At 40.3% G+C, this 26,698-nt stretch overlaps 1 protein-coding gene across 8 annotated transcripts in view; it reads right to left on the bottom strand.

The window, feature by feature from the left end:
• Positions 1-26,698, bottom strand: part of cacna2d3.L (calcium channel, voltage-dependent, alpha 2/delta subunit 3 L homeolog) — a 504,571-nt gene that overhangs the window by 103,806 nt on the left and 374,067 nt on the right. For all 8 annotated transcript variants that reach the window (XM_041590967.1, XM_041590966.1, XM_041590965.1 and 5 more), the window contains 3 exons: positions 24,425-24,520; positions 21,474-21,595; positions 7,653-7,733 (listed from right to left, as the gene is read on the bottom strand). In XM_041590967.1, coding sequence (XP_041446901.1) covers positions 7,653-7,733; positions 21,474-21,595; positions 24,425-24,520 — 299 coding nt within the window. The remainder of the gene's footprint in view (positions 1-7,652; positions 7,734-21,473; positions 21,596-24,424; positions 24,521-26,698) is intronic.

A 26,698-nucleotide genomic window follows, 5' to 3' on the forward strand; every position in this document is an offset into this window, starting at 1 on the left:
AAGGTCCCTCCAATGCCCTGTGTGGCAGGGATGAATTAAGGGGCCTAAAAGGGGGAAAACGGGTTGAAAGATGGGAAGAAGAAAGGGAATTAAAATAAGGAAGAAGAAGTGGAAGAGGAGAGATGAAATCATGTAGATAACAGAGACGAGAGACAACCTAAGAGGAGATTACAAGTATAGATGAATGTAGAGAGTAGATTGCTATTTAGTCCAGTTTTTACGTAGACCATTATCCAGTCCATTTCTGACTTTAAACACAGAACCAACAACTCAACAGACAAGGGACCAGCACATTAAAGTTAAAGTACTAACTTCTGGTAGTAAGGCTTCCTCTTGCTTCTTTAAGGAAGGAGGAGCAGAGCTATGCAAGCAATGTAATCACTTAATTGCAATTATTCGGACATCTTGATGCTGATTAATGATCACACAGAGCACTAGGAATCATGAGGACAATTCACTAATCTCCGACACGCTATTCTATACTGTACATACAACATAGTTTAGACCAGGGATCCCCCATCCTACATCCCTCCATCTGCTGTTAAACTACAAAACTTTGGAATGCAAGAAGGGTTACAAGACTTTTTTATTTAATGACTTCTCTTATCTTTCAGACTCTCTTCTATGCATCTTCCATCCTTTTTGGCAATCCAGTGGCTGGTTTCTGGGGTTCAGGTTAAGGATGCACAGAACCCACTATACTGGGATTTGGCCAAACCCCCAAATCCTTTGTGAAAGATTCACCACATACAGAACCGGATCTGAATCCTAATTTGCATTAGGAGCGGGAAGGGAAAACATTTTCACTTCCTTGTTTTGAAACAAAAAAGTCACATGATTTTAAGGATTATGATTTATTACGGCCAGGCACTAGGATTCGTCCAAATCCATATTGTGTTGAAAAAGGCTGAATACTGAACTGAATCCTGTATTCGGTGCATCCCTAGTTCAGGGGCCCTAGCAGCCAGAATGCAATTTTAAATGACAGATAGATAGATGCAACCTAGTGATGTGCGGGCCGCCCGATACCCGACCTTGCACCCCCCTTTCCTGGTCGCCCGCGACCTTACAATGCTGGCTTCCGACTTCCAGGTTCAACTTTTCAACTTTTATAGACACGTGCCTGCTTTCCCCGACGTCATCGGTGGGGCGGCACGGGTCTATAAAAGGAACAAGGAAGTTGGGCTCAGGCGGCCGCGGGTGGAGGGAGGGCGGATATCGGGCGGGTGTGGGTCGGGAAAAACCTGACCCGCACATCACTAATGCAACCAGATGCTAATATACTAATCCTCCCAAAATGTTATTTAAATCTGAAATGCAAACAATAGGAAGTAGCAATATTTTCAAAAGTTCTCTCCTTTGTCTAATCTGCTCAATTTATTATTTTCTCTCTCTCCTGGTCGTCCCAATCCCTCCCCTCATTCTTTTTCCTCTTCTGTTCTTCCTCTCAGCCTCCATGCAGCATCTTCTCTCAGTCCCCAGTAGACCTACCTACAGAAAGTCACTTGGGAGCCCCAGAAAGTCACTTGGGGGCCCTTAAGGTGTCCAGATATGAGGTTTGGTTTGATAATTTGTTTGCATTGTCGGACTGGCCCACAGGGATACCAGGAAAAGTCCCGGTGGGCCAAGGTGTCAGTGGCCCCTCATGCTGCTAAACGTTTTTGGCCTATTTCATGGCCATTCCCTATTTGTATCAGAACAAAGAGGCTAAATAGATGGAATAATAGATTATAGTATGTAAAGAAAAGAGACTAGGAGAATAGAGGTTGATTGTGGAGATGAAGAATAATAATAGTACTGAGAGTGGGACCCTGGTCTAAGGTTTTTGAGTGGGCCCTTGGTGTCCCAGTCCAACACTGTATATTATTGGACAGGTGACATTACTGTCAGCAATAACAATCTTATGAACGTTCTAGATGAAGAATTCCTCAACAAAATCTGACTCCTATCTTTGCATGTATGGTCTGTCTGCCAACCAAAGAGTCACTCAACTTCATCCTGAACCACTGGCCTTTATACTGAACATTAGGTTTATTCTATTATATATATGTGTGTGGTCAATCTTGGTAGAGCCAAGTCTCCCTAATAATCTGATTAGAAACCATCTCCTGTTGGACCTAATATAAGAGAGAGCCCTGGTAGAACATGACTATTCTAATAGAGAGTAAGGAGAGACAGACTGCCAGTGAACGCAGAGCTTGGGGCTATCTATAGTACAATATATATATATATATATATAGGAACATTCCGTGCCCCACATTCAAACAGCAGCTGCCGATCTGGGACCTGCTAACGTTACTCACACCGGCTCAGCTACAAACACTCACCCCAATGCCCTTCACCAACATTTGCTCCCTCTGAAATAATATTTTACAGCCTTAAAGGACAAGGAAACCCTGATTCCCTCGACACACCCAGTGAATTCAGCCAATCGCCTGGTGAAACAGGGGCTACTGGAATGCTGGTGGCTAATTCATCTGCTTAATTATTATTTGGCGTAAAAGGTAAAATATATCATGTGAAGTTTTTTTCTGAAAATATTCAGATGGACATATGAGCATAGATTACAGTATTCTACCCAGGAGATAGGAGAAGGTAGGAGGTGCCATACTAACGGTTCAATTGCCATGAAAAGGGAATAAAGCTTGTTTTACTTGTGAGCATGAAACTAAGCAATTATGGCATTTGTCTTGTTTTTTATTATATTTTCAGTGACAGAACTCATGGCTGGTGGGTAAAATGTCCATACTTAGTAGTTTCTGGGGTCTCTACCTGACCTTTGCTTCCCAATCATTATCTTGCTTAGCTCCAGATTGTAACCATGGAAGAACAATCTGAGATCAAATAGCAAATCCCTACATTGTGATTCTTGGCATGTTTCTTGGGATGTCTTATACAATTTCAGAAACTTCTTTTCACTGATATATTTGCATTTTATTTCAAGAGGGGACAGAGTCTTAAAAATGTCTAAACTTGCATGATTTGGGTTCAGAAGCCCCACCAACATTTCTTATTTCAATTGGGATCAGACCTAGCTCTGGGGTTCTTTTCAACCTTCAGGCCACCAACCCTGTTTTTATAGACAGTTCCTAAACCCACAGTATCCCCTCACTTTGCCACCTTCCTTGTACGGATCACTGGGAGCTAAAGGAGAAGAACAAAACCCGCAAACCCGCACCCGCAAAAATATGATTTATGAAAATTTTTTTATTAAAAGGACCCCTAAGAATGTAATTTCTATGGGACAGGACGACCACCTCCCTTCTGTGGCTCTAAGCAGAATTGCTTTAATATATATATTTGGATATTCAGGTATGGGATCCATTATCCGGAAAACCGTCATCCAGAAAGCTCCGAATTGCTGAAAGGTCATCTCCCATAGAAACAGGATTTCCTTTTTCTATGTAATAATAAAACAGTCGCTTGTACTTGATCCCAACTAAGATATAATTAATCCTTATTGGAGGCAAAACCAGTCTATTTGGTTTATTTAATGTTTATATGATTTTCTAGTAGAGTTAAGGTATGGAGATGCAAATTATGGAAAGGTCCTTTATCTGGAAAACCCCAGGTCCTAAGCATTCTGGATAACAGGTCCCACACCTGTATTATTATGTTTTATATATACATACTGTATACATTGCTCAGTCAATCATCTTGTGGATCTGGCACAGCAAGAATCACTGGAACATTTTCTTGGGACTTTAGGAATCGGATTAAACTGGGCGGTTAAACATTCTTGGTGTAACTGAAAACCAAAAGTTATGTTAAAGGGCAATGGCAGAGGACACGTGGCAATAGAGAGGTGGCGGCTGATACAGCATGAGATGACAGTGAGGAGGAGATGACAGTGAGGAGGAGATGACAGTGAGGAGGAGATGACAGTGAGGAGGAGATGACAGTGAGGAGGAGATGACAATGAGCATGTGACAGCTGCCAGGGTCGATACATGTTACACTAGCGTGAGGTCTCTTCCAGTAACTGGGCCAGTTGTTTAACAAGTACATATTATATCATGTATACAAGATAATCCCTACATTGAGGACCCCAATACCAGTGGAATGCAGCCCCCTGCTTCGGAACAGTGATGAAGTCATTTTTTAAACATTCCAAAAGATTAATAGTGAATTTTTAATTCCGGAATTATATGGTTTAGGGTAAAATGAACTGCGTCGTTTAGAGATGACAGGGTAAGACCAGAATTGGGCCCAAAATTATACACACTGCAAAATCTATTGAAATGCAGAAGAACAAAGTTGCCCAAGAGAAGTAAATTTGCACAGCAGCAACGTAGTAAGTAAAACTGTGTGTAAAGGCTACACAGATGTTTCTCTCTTATATTTACCAAATATTAAGGCTGGTGCCCCCCATCTTCTTCTCCTAGAGATCCTGACACATTTCATACATTTCTGTCTCTGGCCCTCAGAAGTTGTTACTCTCTGGAGTTTTTTTCTTCCAACCAAAAATCTACTAATCAGTGGTACAGCCACCGAAACTTCCAGCCTTGACTCACTTTTGATGACAAAGGGGTCTGACCCCGAAACGTTGCACATTTGCAGAATAAAATTCGCAAGGGTATAACACTGCATTTGCTTGCCTTGAGTGCCAGTGTTTTCTTGGATTGTTTGTTGAGGAGGGTGCCCATCCCTCCAACACCGTGCACTGAAGTTTCGAAGGCCAGGGTGTGCGAGCGGGCTACACTACTCAGCATCACTTTTGATGACCACACATTTGGGGTGCATCTTCACAACCTCTGTTAAGAAAGTTACATCTTAAAGTGTTGGTGGATGAGACAACAACATATTTGTTTATACAGATAGAAGTGTCCCCCACATGATGTTGGGTGCTGAGCATGGCAGGTGCACTTTATTATTATTCTTTATTGTATATAGTGTCAACATACTCCTATTTAGTTGCATGTATTCATAAACTTGATGCCCAACATCACATTGGTGATTTTGGGGATCAGGCTCACAGTCGGGGGTTCCAATTCATCCCACAGGGGTTCAGTTGGATTGAGGTCAGAGTTCTATACAGTCAGGTTCTTCACATCTCAGCAAACCCATTCTGTATGGACCTGGCTCTGTGCATGGGGCATTATTGTGCTGAAACAGGGAAGGACCTTCCCCAAACTGTTCCACAAAGTAGGGAGCACGGAATTGTCAGGAATATCATTGTACTTTTTATCCTTAAGGCTTTAGTTCCTCCTCCAGCCTTGAGGCTTTAATTATTCCTCTTCCAGCAAACATGACCATTGCCATTATACATTCAGGCTAGTGTTCTCCTGGCATCTGCCCAACCCAGACTTTCCCATCAGACTGCCAGATAGAAAGCTGACATTCATCCCTCCAGAGCACATACATCCACTGCTCCAGAGCCCAATGGTGGTACAGTTACGCCATTCTAACCAACGCTTGGCTTTGCACATAATGATGTTGGGTTTGTTCCCATAAAACCCCCACACTCCCTATGGATAGTTCCTTTTGCTGACATTGTGTCCAAAAGCAGTTTGGGACTCAGCAGTGAGGGTTCCTCCAGAGGACATGACCTTGTAGGCCAGTGCCCAGATATTTAGGCCATACGTAGAGTATTGGATTATAGGTTAATTTCCCTTTAAGTTGGAAGTTGAATATTGAGATTTAAGAACAGAAGGGGTTCTGTGATGCATTGATCTGCACAGCATCTATTTAATCATTGTTGGGACACTAAGTACTGAGGGTGAGGTTACCTTGCTGGAATGATAACCTGCTTGTGTGTTACAGCCGCCTGTCTAAGCGTAACGACTTGGCGCAGAGTCATTTCGCTCGTATCATTTGTTGCTTCCATTAAATACACTGGCAATAAAAGTAACTGGACATTCCTTGCAGAACAACGAAAAGAAGTGAGATACATGGAATTCTGCAGAAATGCTATTGGGCCAGGACATGGGCCGAGGGGGTAAAGTGGAAGTTTATAAAGGAAAAAGACACAGAGAAGGAATGAAGGTAAATTTCAGCATTAAGACACAGTTCCCGGGGATATTAGAAACCGGCTTAGGCCTCGCTCATGGGGACTTATTAACAACTGCTGAAAGGATTTCTGGGGCATTACAGTAGTTCAGTCCTTTCAGTGGGTTTAATGAACACATTAGCATTTTTCTCTCCATGGGGCCGATACCCAACTCTTTCCTTACGCTGGGAGCGACGTTCTGCCTCCGATCTGCTGACATGATCTATTAAGCTCAGGGAATTATTTTACATGACCAGCGGTCATCGGCTCTCATAATGGGCCTGGATTATAGAACATTTACACGCCGTGACATTAACCCTTTATGTGCGGCTGTATTTTTGGTTAGGGTTTTTTTGTTCCCTCAGCAAAACACCTTGGGACAAAAAAAAACATTGGAAAAGGACACATTATACCCTATGACAGTTTTTAGATTTCATAAGTATCCTAAGTTGTTTTAGAACTGTAACTCTCATCTGAAGTGTGTGTGCTTTCAGGTGACATTTGCCAGCAACGAGAAGCAATAGGGTCTATTTTAGCCAATTTATCAATGTATTATGTATAGGGTGCTTTAACCTTACACTAAGGATGGGACTTGAAAACACTTCAGAGGAGGAGCATTGTTGCACAGTGGGTGCAGTTTGACTATCCAAGGCCTTATTTGGGTTTCGTTGATGGGAATTCTTTCACTCTACCCCCATATCTCTCCACTTTGGTCCAATATCCCTAGGAACAGCTACAACATATATATCCAAGATAATATGCATTTCTCCAGTTGGGTTAAATCATCTTCAGAGGAAGCCACATACATTGCAGTTTTCCATGTCCAATGCAGTAGAACATGTCACATTTTACCCATGGGTCATAACAATTACAGCCCTGGGGGGAGTGCAGATTGAGAATAAACTGGAGAGATTATATGAAATAAAGAGCTAAAGAATGATACAGGGGTAAGGACACAAAGGTTTTCCCATAACTGGGTTGTTGGCTTACACATATTCACAAAATAATGAAACCACATGTGCCTCTCTTTTACTTAAGACACAAAACATTAGAACTTACCTTTATATATGGTATAAATAAGCCTTGTGATTAGTTAACAGGACAGGTATGACTTTGCTCACACTCTTGAACTCATGAACCTGAGTATTAAATGTGTATGAAACGGTCACACAGAAGTCACAATATCCCACTCAGCTGGAGATGACTATGTACCAATAAATTGTGGCACGCCTTGTTTTGTGGTTGGTGAACCGTATAATTTAAACAGTTCCATAACTTTCGGTTAGCTAATGTGAAATAGTGAGATGTCCCAGTAATTGTACGGTTCTCCACCACTGATGTATTAGCGTTATTATTGGATGAATCACTTGCAAACAGCCTAAATAAGATATTTGTTTTACCAAACCAGGACAAATGAGCGATTGTTTCCCAGCCGGGATCAAAGGATTTGCTCTATACGATGACAACATTTGAATGTCTATGATTTAGACCTTGTTCACGGGTGTTGGAATCTCTTGTGCATCTGATGCACTTGGCTCTACATCACACAAATCACACGGTACCTGGATCTTTCAGACTTGACATCATCATTATTCAAGAAGTGTCGTCGTTCGTCAAGAGAGACACAGACCAGAAAAAAGCACAAGTTTCAACAGATATTTTACCTGCCACTACGGGGGATTTTCTGTCGTCTAACAGCTGGATCGAGGTGCTGGCGGTGACGACGTTGCTTTTGTTTTCTGATCCTGAAACACATGAAAGAGAAATAAATTCATGAAGGAAACAGACGTGGGCGAAAACTTCTTCAAATACATGTTTAATGAAACTTGCTAATGCTCATCAATACTTTCCCCTTGCGTCATGTACCATTGCATTTGGCTGTCCCCCCCCCCCACCTTTAGACCTGATCCAAATTTTCATTTGCTTTATGGACATACTTGAAATGAAGATCACTATCCATGCGTATTCATAGCTGGAGCAACTGTTCTATACATATTTAGCTTTAGCTTTGAAGGCTCATCAATACACAACAGCCCATTTCAATCATCACACCTTTTCCCACTGGATTAAATGCTGTCCCAATTGATGCAGGAAACCCAGGAGCTACTGAGACCAACTGGTGGTAACTACAGGGTTCACTCTTCAGGCTTTACCAATGGATGCAGCAGACTTGCACCCAATGAATCTCAACAAAACATCATTATAACACCAAGTGGCGGAAATTATACAATCCCAACTTTGGAGGCCTGATTTGTCAAGACCCACAGCTACAATTTTGTTTGTTGACACATCGCATGCAGCTCAGCTATTGGCCCAGGTGTAATATCCTGCCTGGAGTTGAACCAGTGACATGAGGTTTTCATGCTGTCGGCATTGCCTCTACTCTATGGGGGTAAATTTATCAAAGAGTGAAGTTCCGCCACTAGAGTGAAGTTCCGCCACTAGAGTGAAATTCCGCACACTCTCAATTCATTTCTATGGGGTTTTGAAAGGCGTATTTATCAATGGGTGAAAGTGAAAGTTCACCCTTTGATAAATACGCCTATAAAAATCCCATAAATAGAGAGTGGCGGAATTTCACTCTAGTGGCGGAACTTCACTATTAACTTCACTCTTTGATAAATATACCCCTATATGACAAGACAGCTAAGGTCCTGGTTCACTGCTATTGATATCCTTGTAATTGCAAATGGGCCTGGCTTGTTTCACCTGTTGCTAATCTGGCCACCGGTGATCTATGTAAGGCTGTAAGCCATTAGGCTGGTTATATAACCCCCTGTTCTGCACTGGCTCATTGCCCAATGTAGGTCTATTCTGAGATAGTTTCTGGGTGCAATTTTGCCTGATTTACTGTCCTTGACCATTGCTGTTTTGCTGCCTGAACCAACCTTGCCTGATTACTGACTACTCTTCCAGATCCTGCACTGAAAATTTGGTTATTGATCCCAGCTTGTTCCATGACTACACTTATTCTTTCCCCGTTCCTCCTGTCACACGTTCCAGTTCCCTTGCCTGGAGCAAAGGGTTCCTCCCAACGTGAAAGGCAGCTGTTATAGGCAAAAGTGTGAGCACCTGATCTCGGTTTTGGGAAACCGAATGTGACACCAGGGATGTAGCTACAGAGGAAACAGTCCCAGGAGTGTAAATGAAGGGGCGCATGAGTGTAGGGGCACAGTAGGGTTCAAATTAAAGAGAAATATTAATATATCTTGGTACAATAGGTCAACCTTCCAATGTGGTTGCAGGGGGCCCAAATATGGGCCATGGATCCCAATAACATCTAGATTGGACTGGCCACTGGATTGGCCACAATGCTGAAATTGTTTGGGAAAATGCTACATTGTGGGTAAAAAGCTTGGCCAATTGAGGACAAAATTGCACTTGCATTCATAAATGATCCCTGTTATAGACTTTCCTACAGTTGATCCAAGATTGTGTGCCCTCTCCCTCAATAAGAACGTTAGACTCTCACTTATTATCCTATATAAAAGCCTGTTAGTTGGATGTTTTTTATTTGGGAAGTCTATGGTTCTAGCCGAGGCCAGTTCTGTAGGTGATAATTCTTCCACATTATGTTGATTACATTGTTATGAAATGTTTAGAAGCTAATCTATGTGAATTGTGGAATGAACTGTTTGATCAAAGGGTGTGCTTGTCATCGACGTCTCACATGAACTGCTGATCGCTATGAACCTGACCATTAAATACATTTCAGCAATGTTTCGTGAAGATCAAGTCAAGGGCAGCCTGGAAAATGTCAGAATAAGCAGTATTGTTACTGACATATGTGCGGCAATTTCCTGGGCATGTGAAATACTGAAAAATTAGCTCTGAGTCATTTATGTCAGCTCTATTGCTGTGATGTATAGATTTGTCTAAATACTGCAGGAAATTCCCTGGGAATCATCTCTTGCAAATCTCTACTAAGTGCAGGCGAAATCAGTGTAAACTGCATATAAAATACAAACCATGGTGAAACAGTCCATTCACATCTACAAAGTAGCCCTGTTTTGGAATGAGTTTCAGAAGTAACAGTATTATCTTCATTAGAAAAAAAGGGAGGGGGGACTTCTCACCCCCTATGGGTGGCATGTGTCTTGCTCAATCTGGGGTTCTCTACAAGAGGCCTGGCAATTTGAGGGTTCTGTGCAGTGTCGTGGCTGATCGTAGCACTGAGCTCTTCTGGACAGAGTTCTCTGATGTTGCTCCTGGAATCTGTTGGAGCCACTATACCAGGTTAGGAGTCATAGATTCGAGCACTTTTACCACCACTGGGACCATTTTAGCCTTTACTTTCCATCTAGTTTCTATCTAGTTTCTCTTTCAGGGCTTGCTAAACCAACTTTTATACTCCTTCTTCTTGATGTTTTTGCATTTGTCACTGCTACATCGATCACCTCCACTGTCCTTTGGTCCATGTCTACTAACACAATGTCTGGTTGACTGGCCAGTACCTGCCTGTCACCCTGTATCTAGAAGTCCCATAGGATCTTATCCCTACTATTTTCCATGACATTCTGTGGCATCTCACATCTGGATTTGGAAAGGTTTAGCCCATGGTTACTCTGTTCAGATGTTTCTGTACACAATTCCAGCAACTTTGATGTGCCGTTCGTATATGCTGTTTCTGCCTCTATCAACTTACACATGTTGGACTGTGAGGCCTCTCTGCACAGCTTGCACCTTGGGTCCCATATAATGTGGTAGATCCCTGTTTCTTTGGTTCTGATGCAAAGTGCCTGTTCTTGTGTTGCTATGATTAGTGCCTCAGTGCTGTCTTTGAGGAAAGCCCTTTAAAGCCACTAGCAGGATTTCCGTATGTCAGCCATCCAAGCCATCTGTTGATGTTACAAAACATGCTGGGTCTTGTTTTGTCCTGGCAGATCCTCTGCTTGAACTTCCTTCCATGTCTGCAGCTGGTGTAGGCATATGGTGTAGGCATACCCTTAGCAACTTATCTCTGGATGCCATCTTACCGATGTACTCCTGGATGCTCTGTGTTTCATCCAGGAACATGGCTTTGACATTCACCAGACCTCTTTCACACACTTCATGGCTGGTGTGTTGGTCTTGGGGTGGAAATCTATGTACATTGTGTGTATATAGCTCACTATATAAGTAGGGTATATGATGATAGGAGGTACGCATTGATGGTGTGGATCTTGTTCTTCCCAATGAAATGGCTTCAAGACCTGTCTTATACTTTCATAGTACTTGGGTTTTGAGATCTTCCTTGTCTGCTCATTATGGCTCCCATATGACTGTGGGATACCAAGGGACTTGTAGCTGGTCTGAATTTTCCTATGTGTCCTGCTGACAGTTTTACTCCATTGGTCTTAACCATCTTCTGTTTATTACCATCCGGCCACACTTCTCCAGTCCAATGACATCCTAATATCCTTATTGTAGTTCTAGTGTCAGATGGACACCTGTGAGCCCAAGGATCATACAATTTCATACTTGGGACTTTCTTAACCATATGATTTTTAAGTGGATGGTTTGACCTTGCTATTTGCTGATTTCTAAATGAAATGCACGATTAGTGATCTAATGTGGGAGCCCTTAATGTAATCAGGACCATGATGAACAAAATGCAATTCTCATCCAAACTTCAGCTCTATATCACTTCTTGGATGCAATGCCCAAAAAGACAATGAACAACAGAAGAGTCTCTTTATAACTGGCCTGGGTTAACTATACTCAAACTCATAACGGGTTACATATACATGCATCTTGTGAGGACTCGCTTGGGTACAACGCTGCTAGATGATACGAGTTGGAGAAGTAAATGATGCATAACATGAACCCATTATTATTTGATGCCCACATTCACAAACCATTCTCATAAGAAGGCAGTAATTGCCAAGTATGGACTGTACAACAACAAAAGACTTTGTTATGTGTATTAGTTGCCCCATCATATTTAAAAGACTTAAATTGGCAGAGTGTATTTCATTATACTAAATTATTCATAACCCTTCCAAAAACCTGCAAGTGGTTTCCTCCCAGAACTTTGTGATGTAGGTCACAGTTTGTGTAGCATCTGCAGCTTATAAAAGTGTGAACTTTGTTCATAATGTCTCCTTGCTGAAGGAATGTCAGGTCTTACTTTTCTAGTAAATACTGTGGTTTTGTACATATCAACTGCTTGAAAATGTCTGTCAAGACCACAACATTTTCATGCAAAGTCTGTCTTTTTTTTTTCCTGTTTCTTTCATGTTACTTGGGAAAAAAAAGTCAAAACAGGAGGAATTGTGTGCAAAACAAAGAATTTGCACATTTTCCAACCTGGAGGGTACTTCCAATGTTTATTCCATTACCCTGTAATGATAATATCTCATGCAAGGTTAAAGTGTCCCTACATGTTTGAGTTGCATTTGTGCTTTTTGACTCATGGAGACAGTTTGAGTCGCTAATGTAAATGTGAAGGATGAGATCTGAAGAATCGCCCCGAATGATCTCATCTCTGGGTTAAATAAACAAGTTGCTAATGACTGGGAAAAAAAAAACTTTACTGTTGACTTGAAAACCGAACGTGTTCTAGGTGTTGGGTTTTATTTATCTTATATGTCTTTTTCTAATTAACACCCTTGTAGAATAGGATGTATCCTTAGAAGAAAAGGGCATGTGATTTTTAGGTCCCCCCGGGGGATGGCACCAAATTGATTCAAGGACTGAGGGGACTTAGTCGGAACTGAAGGCTGGCATGGTCCTTGGAAAGTTTTCTGGATCGTTGTGCTTCTGCTTTATACTTGAGCCAACACACTACAAATAAACATGGAGTTAAAAGTTTTTGATTTTGTATTCTAACTAATGTCCTTTCATAGGATGACTGCTGCTCTGCTAATTAGTTACAACGGAATAACTAAAGATGCCCTTTTTCTGCAGAAATACGGTCACCTGATTCATTCCGAGCATCTCCTTTAAGCCCATAATGTGCATTATTTTTATCTATAGTAATTTTAAAGTGGACCTGTCACCCAGGCACAAAAATCTGTATAATAAAAGTCCTTTTCAAATTAAACATGAAATCCAATTTCTATTTTTTTATTAAAGCATTCATAGCTGTTGTAAGCTCATTTAAACATCTCAGCTGTCAATCAAATATTGTCTGCCCCTCCTCCTTAGGCAATTACTTTCACTTTCCATTCAGCACTTCCTACATGTCACTGCTCTCCCCACATTCCCCCCAATCTCTTCACCATTTAATTGTGTAGCCAGGACATGGGGATGGACATCAGGTCCCCCATTCTCTTCACCATTTAATTGTGTAGCCAGGACATGGGGATGGACATCAGGTCCCCCATTCTGGTGCACAAACAAGACTCTGAGATGATACAAGACTTGTCTTAATAACAGTGTCCACAAAATGGCTCCTGCCGGCTTGTTATAATTATGAATTCCCAGACTGAAGGAAACAAGATTCAAATAATTTATATAGTGTAATTAAAGTTCATTGTGCTTGACTAATGTGATAAAATAGGATTTTGAATGATTTTTTTTGGGTTACAGGTCCCCTTTAAATAAACACTTTTTGGGATAAATATTTCAGGAGAGTTCTTGTTTTATTATACCCTCTAAAGCTAATTAACCCCTAAGGATTCAGCTTAGAAAAGTCTGGGATATCCTGTGAAATCTTTTGTTAATAGATTCTGTACTCCATCAGTACAGAAGGGCTAGAGCTAGATTTAGGGGGTATTTACTAAAACAACTTTTTCTCACTTTTTCTTCTTGAAAAAGTCAGTGCCAAAAAAAGGCTCAACAAAAGCGTGTGTCAATTCTAATTGTGCAACTTTCTCAGATTTACTCGCTGAAAACATGACTTTATCGAATTGTTGCTGGGACAATTCAGATGTATCGGATTATCACGAGATCACAAAGTTAGGAGACATCTTTAGGGGCATCTGCCATTAACTTCTACTTGACCTTGACAGGAGTATTTTCGGTTTGTGATTTTTAGCAGCTTTGTGGTATTATAAATCTAAAAATGTGAGGTTTTTTTTCCTCTAAAAATTAGAATTTTCCCCTTTCAAAAATCAACCAGAGGTTTAATAAATAAGCCCTTTATTGTTTTTTTTTTGGCTCAGCACGGTTTATTATGACACTTTTTGCCACTGAGTTTGGGTTCTTGTGCAGCAGGTTCTGTAATGTTGACCCGTTATGCACAACCCATATGTTTTCCCCTTTAATTATTATTTCAGCAATTCTGGGTAAAATAAAGATATTTTACACGATCTTGATAACATTCTGCCCACGTGACTAGGGGTACAACGAAAGGATTGTTTTCCCATACAGACATTCCAAAATCAAATTCAGAAATAATATTATGTTCCCTTGCCTTAAACTTCACTTTTCTCTGATGTTTTTTTACATATTTTCAGTTCATATCGCTTTAGAACATTTTTCTCTTCTTTACCTAAATACCGACTGTATGTGCCGGGCTGGTAAAACCACATCTTGTTGAATGAAATGGAACTTGATGAAGAAACCTGTCACCGGAGCCGGCAGTCGCTCACCGAGTGTATTGCACAGATACATTATCTCAAGTTTTTATTATTTCCTTTTATAGCGATTTAAGGCAGGAATCCGCGTGGAAATTTCATATTGTTAATGTAATGCTATCCTTCTTCAGCCACAAACCCTTCTAAAATGTCTCATGAGAAATGATGTTTGAACTGAAATTAAAATGTAACGAATGAGTTGTAAGGCGACCCATCCTGGAGACACAGGTGGCGGCTTGAAATGCATTTTTTAAGCCAGATAATTTGCCGCCAAAGGAAAAAAAAAAACAATATTTTAAATAGATATTTAAAATACTTAAATAGTTTAAAATATAAACAAGTAATCTATTTTGAGATCTATTTTCAACTTTAAAAAACAATATTATCTATACAAACAACTGTGGCAGAACAACTAGATCAGTTTAGTAATACTCAAAATTCAGCAGAAAAGACAGGGAGGCGATTTTATTAAAAATCACATTTGTCTAATAAAAAAAAATCTCTTTTATAAAATAACTTGAATTTCAAAAATCCAATTCCTATCGACATCTACATGAATATGTCAACTTGTACATGGCAGATATTCGTCTTTAGTTATTTGCGCATCATAAATAAAAAAATTTACATTTTAGAGATCATGGGGCAGATTTATCAAGGGTCGAATTTCAAGGGTTAAAAAACCCTCGAATTCGACCCTCGAAGTAAAAATCCTTCGAATTCGAATGATGTTGCGTAAAAGCTTAGATCGAATAAAAATCGTTAGATTGAACAGTGAAATCATTTGATTTTAATCGATTGATCGAAGGATTTTTATTCGATCAAAAAAAATGTAGAAAAGTGCTGGGGAAGGTCCGGCTAACATTGCACCTCAGTAGATTTAAAGTGGCGAAGTATGGAGTCGAAGTATTTTTTAAAGAGACAGTACTTCGATTATCAAATGGTCGAATAGTCGAACGATTTTTACTTTGAATCATTCTAATCAATCGAATCGATCGAATTAGACCAATTCAATGGTCGAAGTACCCAAAAAATACTTCGAAATTCGAATATTTTTCCATTCGAATTATTCACTCGAGCTTAGTAAATCTGCCCCCATGAGTTTCAAATATAATATATATATATATATATATATATATATATATATATATATATATATATATATATATTCAGATGACAGCGCTCTCTCTCTCTCTCTCTCTCTCTCTCTCTCTCTCTCTCTCTCTCTCTCTCTCTCTCTCTCTATATATATATATATATATATATATATATATATATATATTAATCACATTTATGGTTGAATTATTTTTTGTGCATTTTTTTAAAATTTTGATATGAAACACTGTGGCGTTCGTTTTCCCAAAAAAAGTCAATTTTTTTTGTTTTTACGCCGGCAAACTTTCGCTGCCGAATTTTTGCGATTCGCCGCCACTGAATAAATTAGCGAAACAGCCACAAATTTGTGCATGGCAAATAAATTCACCCATCACTAATAGCTAGTGATGAGCGATGCCTGATGGCAAGCATGGAATTGCAGCAAAATTCTGCACAAATTTAGACTACATGCCCCTAGTGTATTTTGCATTAAAAATTTGCAGAAAAAAACACCAATTGACTTCAACGAGTTTGGTAAATATTTGCTATTTTGTGAATTTTGCCAAAATTTTGCAAATTTTTCAGCAAAGAGCAATGGAATGAATTTGTTCATGACTAGTCATAGCTTTTTAATTTAAAAAATGGGATCCAAAATAAATTACAGATCAGTTTGTCAGTCGAATTTTCCCCTACAAGAAAAGACACGATTTAGAGCTAATCATCTAATGATGAGCGAAAAATGTAGACTAAAATTTTGCATCATAAACCAAGGCACCCAGACGTAAGGGCCTATTGACTAACAATCAAATATCTATTTTTTTCATGAATCAAATTTATCCTTTAAAAAAAATGTTTAAAATTTTTTTTTGATTTCTCTAAAACTCAAGATATATGAAGTATAAAAACCACGGAAAGCTCTTATACAAGACTTTGGCAAGTAAAAGCATTTAAGGTTCTACAGATGTCAATGGGAGCTGCTCTGATCCTATTGGACCTTTTCTTTTAGCTATTTGGAATTTCAGAGGTTTTCGGATTATTTTTCGCTACAAATTGTCTGAAAAAAATTTTTTTTAGAGGTTTTACTATATTTATCGTGCATGCTTTCTATATCCGGATCTTTTAATAAATTATATGGCATTCGTGGTTTCGAGAAAATTAGTGACATGACTTGGGGCAGCTGGGAAATTGACAATATGTCTAGCCCCATGTCAGATTTCAAAATTGAATATAAAAAAATCTGTTTGCTATTTTGAGAAATGGATTTCAATGCAGAATTCTGCTGGAGCAGCACTATTAACCGATTCATTTTGAAAAAAAAAAAATTTTCCCATGACAGTATCCCTTTAATAGAGAGGTCTCATTGAATCTAAACACAAGCTGCAGAAAATGAGAAAGGACGGGAGTTGAATTTCTATTGGTGGACACAACCCGTAAAGACCACAAAAAAAATGTTTATAATCCACCTAATAATAAAGATAACAGTTTAAGCTTCCAAGGCACAAAACTCGTTTTCTAAAATTAGGAAGCGCTCGTTTGAAGGAAAGGAATGCTTTTAAAGAAGGAAAATAGCCGAGAAGGTGATTGATTTAACATTCTTAAAACGATGTGAATTTAGATCCCATCTGCTGATTCCACGTTCCCTTGGGCTCGGACCAGGACAATGTCATTTCACAGAGTCCCCTCGTTCGTTTTTTTTGCTTAATATAAAGGAATGTCATCAATCTGAATTAGCCGTTGCAACAATGCTGAAAATGCCCTTATTTATTGTAGCGCAGAGCCCGTAACTTACAAAGCGCTGTTTCATGTACAGTAGTAGCCTGAGAGTTTTTCTGGGAGTCGCTAACGAGACACGAGATTTTGGTTTGTGTTCATGTCTCCCAGCACAATGGCCTTTGGCTGAATCCTTCTCCTCCGCGTGATTTATATCATGAAGACTCTGCTCAGCCAAATTATGAAAACATTATATATATATATTTTTTTTTTTTTACAAGACCGTCCTCCCGATTATCTGGACTTTCTCAACCGGAGATCTCTTGGCTGCAGAATCAAAAGTTCATTAAAACCGAGAACATTGAAAATGGAGAGATTTGATGCTGTGGTTTGGAGAGAAAAAGACCCCCGAGCCAGAAACCCTCCCCCCCCCACCATCATTTCACTTCGCCAGATGTAAGATAATGAAATGTCCAGGGCATTAAAAATTGAAAATTAATAACTAATTTTCTGTATTTAACATTAAAGTTGAGTATTTTTAATGTCCTCCCATGAATATTGCGGATGAATATCCAAAACCATCTGTATTGGATTGGAGATCACAAAATAAAGCAAAATATCTTTTTTTTTTTCCCAGAGAAAAGTGAGCTTGTGTGATAACTCCGTATAATTTCTATTTTTATTGCATTTATTCCTATTTATTATTCAGTAATCCAGTCAACTGCCCACAAGGATTCACCTTCTCAGCGTCGTTCTTACTTCAGACTTCACTGTCTCCGGCACGTGGGGATTTGTGAGTTTTATAACTAAAATACACTGCCATAAAAAGGGCCAATTATTCATCTCGACAGATTTCATGCAATTTATCTATTTATTTGATTTTTTTCTAGTCGAGGGTAAAACTTTAATTTTTAGAGGGAAATTTTTTTCGAAATTCCAGATATGGAGAGGCATATTTTTTTTTAATTCAAATGAACGTGAATGACCTTAAAATTTCGAATCTTATGTAAGAAAAACAGGAACATCTAAAACTCGAACGAATATTACCGACCTGAAAACTTGAATCGAATTTGCATCAAATTTCGTCTAAACTCGAATTTTCTTGAATGTCAGGAAGGCTAGTAACATCTTCAAATGGGTCACTGGACCTTCTACATGAACTTTAGGTGGCGAACAGTCAAATTTGAGTTGTTCCCAGAGTCCAGGTATGATGAATTTGAATTTAAGTTTTGATTATTCCCAACATGAATTTGTGAGTTCAACTCGAAAATTTGAATTCGCAATTCTTACCTTAATAAAAATACCCCAATGCTGCTAAAAATCTAAATCCCAAAAAATATTCCAACTAAACCCGTGTAGAAGTCAAAGGCAGACATCCCTTTTACAACTTGAAGAGTTCGTCCTCAAACTATTTAAGAATGATTAAATAATTCTTTGGATAGACATTTATGAAAAGTGTAAAATTAGGTGAGCTTGTTGGCAGGTTTTCTCCAGATAATATTCACTTTGTATCCTCCATATATAAAAGGGAGAGCTTAGGTTTGGGATATGTTCTAGATACAAACTTCTCTGAAGTGCAGAGTTGTACTTTCTATATGAAGCTGAATTATGATATCCTTAATCCTTACCTAGAAATCTGGCCGATATTGTACTAAGGGTCTTATTTGCAGCTGAGTTACATCACATGGACGTGCGGAGGAGCTTATGAAACTGAGAATAATGGAGGCTGGTAGAGAGCCAAATAGGCAGTGGGTTGCTGGGAGTTGAAGTTGGTCCAGCCTGAGTATTTGGGCAGATAAGGCAGGAGGTGATGGACAGGAGACTTACACGACTAATGAAGAACGAGCAAGGTTAAACTTGTAGACTAGAGTCTTTCATCATTCACAACTGACGGCTTTGACCTGAAGATCATTTTTTCAGGAATTTCATTAATGAGTGGGAAGGGAAACCGTTATGTTTACTGAGCCGTTTAATCCTTCATTTCAGATCTGCATTAATGGGGCCATTAAAATTCTAGGCTGTATAGCGAGTGCATCGAAGGTCCTTAATCGAGAGAATGGAGATAAGGCGCAATATACAGTTCTTTGCTAAATTCACGTTCCCATCACAGTTAAAATGACCAAACGGAAAACCACCAGGGTTTTTTTTAACAAAAAAATGCAGCCGTCTGGCACTAAAGATGATACCGGCAATGAGATAATAAAGCCGATCTCTGCCCGATACCCCAAGGCGCTCTAGTCAATGACTTAACCACCAATAAAGCCTCTCTGTTTGATATCTGCTCCGAAGAGTCATGAACAAATGGTCCTGATTATTGTAGGGAATACTTTGCTTAAAGAGGCAAGAAATGTGAGTGGATGCTATGTGTAATGCTGAAATAATGCATATTATCTATAAATAAAAAATAAACACTTGTTTTTCCTGAATTGTTGGAGTGAATTTATCCAATTCCTTTTCTCCAAAAATAGAAGCTTAGTCATGAATTATGGCTGACAGTCTAGATCAAGAGTCCCCAACCTGCAGCGACCCATGTTAAAATGTAAAAAGAGCTGAGGAGTAACACGCACATGAAATAAAGACCTTGGGGGTTCCAAATAAGGGCTGTGATTGGCATACTGGTAGCCCCTATGTGGACTGGCAGCCTACAGGAGGTTCTGCTTGGCCGTAATCCTGGTTTTCATGCAACTAAAACTTGCCTCCAAGCCTGGAATTCAAAAATAAGCACTTGCTTTGAGGCCACTGGGAGCAACATCCAAGAGGTTGGTGAGCAACATGTTACTCGAAAGCTACTGGTTGGGGATCACTGCTCTAGATATTTGTATGCCAGGTAATACTACTGGTGGCTATTGCACCCAAATATGCTGCTTTTGGCTGCTCTCAAAGTAGTACATGAGTTACACTTGGCCCCTTACACCCAGACTGGGCACTTGTGAAAAATATGGTGGAACGGAACATAACAGTACAGTATGAAGCACCCCAGTAGGATATCATTTGAACTCTTTTCCGCTGTTCGTGGACCAACACTGGTGACTGGATTTGGGTCATGCATCAATACCCCTATGGCCTCTCTACAAAAGGACATACCTTCTGTTTTAGTCATTTTGTTGTACATTTCCATTGTGTGTTTGTATCACTGTTGAGCTGCATGACTCTCTTCACCTCACATGGGTTCACCCAGGCATTACCAGTGGCATTTGCTGGTACCATCTAAAATGTACTGTTTCCAATTGACTAGTGTGTCAGCATATACTGTATGTTTCAGCCATATCACTCCCTTAATAATTGCAGAAGCCCCCAAGAACTGTGACCACTTCAACAAATGTTTTTTTGGATAAACGCCTTATAGAGAGGATAGGGAGGGCAGAAGGCCACCGTATTTATTGACACTTTTTCATATATTTTGCTCCCAGGGACATTTGATACCCAAGTCTCACCTTCTTCATGTTTATGGAGCAAGTATCAAACAACTCTGATGTGCAGATTTTGGCTTCAATGACAGAGATGTAACATTTGATGAAGCTCTTTTGGTTATGGATCCTAATTAGTTGGACCATCATATTCAAGAGAAGGCATTTACACTTTTCTGTTTCGTGTATGTTTTCATCATAGAATAGACGCCTACAATAACTGTGTATACAATTACAGCAGCCCATCTAGCTAGAGTTTCTAAAAGGGTCCCCAGTTTGATCTGGTAATCTTAAGGTGGCCATACATGGGCAGATCTCCTCGTTTGGAGAGGTTGCCAAATGACCATATCTTGTAACGATATGCCCACCTTGAGTGGGTGACATTGGGCTGATCCGATCATGGACCCTAGGGCCCAATGATTGGATCATAAGGCCAGGAATGCAGGAGGCGGGATCAAGGACCGTATTAATGATCAATTTGCAGCTGGATATTGATTGGGGAAGCCCGTTGGAGGGCCCCATACACTGTCCAATAAACTGCCGACTTTGTCTGTCAGCATCTTTTATAGGCCCGTGTATGGCCACCTTTAATTTATTAAGATCTGGAGGGCTGGGGCCCCTTTTGTGTCTTTGTTTACAGAATAAAGGCTTTAGCCATATTGTAGTGGTTGAACCAAGTCTGATGCTCCAGTAGAATCTACAGTCACATAACGTCAGGAACAGATTATGGTAGACTCAAGCCTTGGCCTTTACTTGTAGAATTATACTCACTTACCTGTGCTGAATGGAATGGAGTAGACAAAGCTGCCAGGTATCTGCTCTGCTGCTCTCCGATACCATAACGGAAAGTGGTCGGCATTAAATATACTCTCTTTATCTTCAGATGTGAGGAAGTCTCTTGAAACAGATTGGGAAGAAAACAGATATTTTATAATGTACATTTACCTTGAGCCTACTGGATACAGAGTCTAGCCCCTGTCTTCCCATTATATAAGTCAAGTAACATCTCAGCGACTCCTATAGAACTGAATTTATACGTATCATATGGCAACATATCCCTGAGTGCCCCGCAAGCAACTTAATACAAAACTGCTGTTATACGATCTCAAAATCAGGCAAAATAAGTCGTGTTTGAGCTAAAACGGAGGAACGTTAAGAAAAGGAAACATCTTGGCTTTGAGCATCTTGGGTGGGGAAGAATCACAGAAGGGGGTTGTTTAACAGCTGAAAGCCCTAAAGCAACATGTTTTGGGATACTCATAGGGAAAATATGCAACACAATTCTACAGCGTATATTCAGAACTGCTGGGCTTTTAGTACTCATCTCTTTTAATATGGAGACAGTTTTAATAAGGCCTGATAAGCTTCATTTTAATAAATCAACCTTCTTTATAACCCCCATCCAACAGTCAAGTCATCGACACTTGAAACATTACTACTTTAAAGGCTTCAGTTGGACATATCAGTGGACATATCAGTGGACATATCAGTGCTGTAATGTCTACCTAACAAATTATGATGTCATCACGCTTGGAGCAAATTTCAAATATTTAAAAGGGCCGTGGCCAATTGTTCCTTGCCCAACGTACAGTAAGTCTAATCAGAGTTGGGCTGGCCCGCCGGGATACCAGGAAAAGTCCCATTGGGCCCAGGTGTCAGTGGCCCCTCATGCTACTAAACTTTTGGACTATTTATGGCCATTCCCTATTTCTATGAGAACAAAGAGGCTAAATAGGTGGAATAATTGATTATAGTATAAAGAAAACCGACTAGAAAAATCGAGGTTGATTGAGGACATGAAGAATAATAGTACTGAGAGTGGCCCCCTGGTCTAAGGTTTATGGGTGGGCCACTGGTCTAAGGTTTTTAGGGTGGGCCCCTGGTGTCTCAGTCTGACACTGGTCTATTTCCTGATAGTTACGGGGTGCGATTCAAGTCTGATTGTCTGTTCTTTGACCCTTGCCTGTCCCTGACTTCTGCTGGTTACTGGTATTGACCTCAGACTATGCTTCCTCTTTCCTCATCCTTCATGTCATACGTTACGGTTAGGGATGGGCGAATTTGACCAGTTTCGTTTTGCCAAAAATTAGGGTGTCAAAAAAAATTTGTCGCGCGCGAAATTTTTTTGACGCTCGTCTTTTTTTTTGATGCACGCCGCCATACAAGTCTATGGGCGTAATTTTTTCGGCGAAACGAGGCGAAAAAATTTGCCCATCCCTAGATACGGTTCCCTTGTCTGCCCAGAACTTTTGCCTTGGTTCTCTCACTTAAAACCTGGCGTCCAAGTAGCGGAGGGCTCCTCCCGAAGCGAAAGGTTGTTGTTATAGGCAGAACCGAGAACCTTGATGTTTGTTCTGGGTTTTGGGATACCAAAAGTGACAGTTGTACAGGGTTGGACTGGGCCGGCAGGACACCGGTAAAAAACCCGGCGGGTCAGCGGTTCTTGTGGGCGCCCGCAGGCCCAGATCCGCACCCTACACCTATTCCTCTCTTCCCTGCGTCTTCCTCCTTTTGGCGCTCATGGAAAAAACAGTGCACGAATTCGCGCATGTGCGCCACCTCTCCCTGGCCGGTTTCTCGCATGCGCACATGTGCGCCAGTGGGGGCCCTGAGGCAAAGCCCCGATGGGCCCCGGGCCCCCCAGTCCGACCCTGCAGTGATATCCCTGGGGCAGGACCCTAAGGTATAGTGCGATTAATTCTATTCTGTTGTAGGCGACCAATCGTTGCTGCCTGAAATGGTGATGTCACAGGATCACTGTGACTTCAAAGAAATTCGGAAAAGTGGGAGCAATAATGTAATGATACAATAATGATATTTCTATAATGCAGACAACTGTATGATGGGGTTACAAAGACGGGTATTAAACCATGTAGTACCATTGCCAATTACATGGTAGAAGTTCTATTCATTGTAAAGGGAATTTAAGTCTCTTTTAATAAAGGAATTGCTGTTACAGTTAAGTTTATTACCCACAAGTACCGAAGGCCTTTTTCTGTTAAGGACTCACCTGTTGTGGGCTCATTAAAGGAGTTGTTCCCCTTTAAATTAACTGTTAGTATGATGTAGAGAGTGATATTCTGAGACAATTTGCAACTGGTTTTTATTTTTTATTATTTGCGGTTTTTGAGTTATTTAGCTTTTTATTCAGCAGCTCTCCAGTTTGCAATTTCAGCCATCCGGTTGCTAGGGTACAAATTCCCCTAGCAACCATGCACTGATTTGAATAAGAGACTGGAATATGAATAGGAGAGGCCTGAATAGAAAGAGGAGTAATAAAAAGTAACAATAACAATACATTTGTAGCCTTACAGAGTATTTGTTTTTTAGATGGGGTCAGTGACCCCTTTTTGAAAGCTGAGAAGAGTCAGAAGAAGAAGGCAAAAAATTGAAAAAATAAACATAAAAATTAAATAATGATGGCCAATTGAAACATTGCTTAGAAATGTCTATTCTATAACATACTAAAAGCTAACTTAAAGGTGAACCGCCCCTCTAAGGCAGTGGTTGCTGGACCTTCCCTTGAACCTTCCCTAATCTTAAAAGAAGGTTTCAAATATAGGAAAATACTTGGGTATCAGTTGTTATTGAGGCCTTAATTCCAAGAATATTTAGGGCAATAAATGCATTTTCACTCTAAATCCCACCCTAACTGGCCCTACAAGGTGGACTTTCCCCTGTTACTAGGAGAACATATAGGCATTATATCCGTGGCCTATCACTTACTGATTAGTGAGCTGCTCAGCTCCCACAAACAGGTTAACGCGGGACAGACCTGTGCGAGTCCCAAGGAAGGCGACTTCGACTCCTTTGTCAGAATTTCTGTAAAAAAAAAAAAGAAACCCTTCAGCAATTAGATTTTTTCCCAATTTAAACATAAAAAAGAAGATATTTACCTGTTTTAGGCCTAAAAAAATACAGCCGCCCTATAACAGTAATGATCCAGCCCTTCCCCAGCAGCCCCCCATCTCCTGATCTTGTTAGACATCTCTTGTGAGTCAGTGGCACTGCACATGCTCAGTGGGCTCTGGGCTGCTGGGGAGGAGCTAAGCTTAATAATCAAGCAGAAAGTGGGGTCAGATCTGTCAAGCTGATGCTACAGGGCTGATTATGAATTTCAGCCATCTGGTTGCTAGGGTCCAAATTCCCCTAGCAACCATGCACTGATTTGAAAAAGAGACTGGAATATGAATAGGAGAGGCCTGAATAGAAAGATTAGTAATAAAAAGTAGCAATAACAATACAATTGTAGCAGAGCATTTGTTTTTTAGATGGGGTCAGTGACCCCTCGTTTGAAATCTGGAAAGAGTCAAAAACTATTACAAATAAATAAAGAAGACCAATTGAAAAGTTGCTTAAAATTAGCCATTTTATAACATACTAAAGTAACTTATACTAGTTAACTTAAAGCTGAACCACCCCTTTAAAGACACGTCATTTTTACGGCAATATATCCTCCTTTCCACAGCGATACTCTTTTTATTTTCACCAGTGATTATATTCGCTCTATATCTCAGGCTAAAATATAGTCTTCGCTTGATCCAACTCTATAAATTGTGCAATTTGTTTATATTGTATAATAAAGTATCTGCTTTGGGGAACGGCGCAGCCGGCAGAACTTTCTGGTGGGACTGGACTCAGCGCTGATAAATGGGTCTGCGGGGGAACGACTTCACTCCTATATTTTATCCCATGAAGATATTTTTATGAAGCCAGGAATGTCATAAAGCAGCAGAGTACTGAGAGAGCAGCGATTGAGGGAAGGATTCACGGCTTCTGTCCCTAATAGGCTGATGGCAGGGCGAGAGATAAAGTCATGTTTTATAGCGCAGAGAGAACAAGTTCTGCACCGCACAGCAGCTCAGTCCTGGCGGAGCATTAATGTTAAATGCAGACTCCTGTTATGGGGGAAAAGCTAATGAAAGAATCTCTCATCTTAATGGAGAAATATTAACTTTTACTTAACATTTGCCAAAAAAAAAAGGATTGAAGAGAAAATTCTGCCAAATAAAGGGACATTATTTAATACTTAATACGTTTGTATTAAGGTATAGAAAAACGCTTGAATAGGAGAGTTTATTTTTTGTTACTCATTTGCCAGTTTTTCCCTCATGCTTCGAAAAGCAGCAGTCCTGTCCTGCTTTATGGCAGCTGAGATTCTAGCTATCTGTATAACAGAACATTCTGTCCCAGTGGCTGCACAGATCCTATCTGATCCCCATTGTAAGCAGCAGTCCTGTCCTGCTTTATGGCAGCTGAGATTCTAGCTATCTGTATAACAGAACATTCTGTCCCAGTGGCTGCACAGATCCTATCTGATCCCCATTGTAAGCAGCAGTCCTGTCCTGCTTTATGGCAGCTGAGATTCTAGCTATCTGTATAACAGAACATTCTGTCCCAGTGGCTGCACAGATCCTATCTGATCCCCATTGTAAGCAGCAGTCCTGCCCTGCTTTATGGCAGCTGAGATTCTAGCTATCTGTATAACAGAACATTCTGTCCCAGTGGCTGCACAGATCCTATCTGATCCCCATTGTAAGCAGCAGTTCTGCCCTGCTTTATGGCAGCTGAGATTCTAGCTATCTGTATAACAGAGCATTCTGTCCCAGTGGCTGCACAGATCCTATCTGATCCCCATTGTAAGCAGCAGTCCTGTCCTGCTTTATGGCAGCTGAGATTCTAGCTATCTGTATAACAGAACATTCTGTCCCAGTGGCTGCACAGATCCTATCTGATCCCCATTGTAAGCAACAGTCCTGTCCTGCTTTATGGCAGCTGAGATTCTAGCTATCTGTATAACAGAACATTCTGTCCCAGTGGCTGCACAGATCCTGTCCTGCTTTATGGCTGAGATTCTAGCTGTAGGTCTTTTAAAGGAGAGATATTCCCAAAACAAATGCCCAATTTTAAAAGCATAGGATCACTACTAGTTTAGCTGTATGTCATTGCGTATGAGTAGGGAATTCCAGGGACAATGTAACTGGGGAAGTTGATGTCCAT

The sequence above is a fragment of the Xenopus laevis genome, chromosome 4L (genome assembly GCF_017654675.1).
Source record: "Xenopus laevis strain J_2021 chromosome 4L, Xenopus_laevis_v10.1, whole genome shotgun sequence".
NCBI lineage: Eukaryota > Metazoa > Chordata > Amphibia > Anura > Pipidae > Xenopus > Xenopus laevis.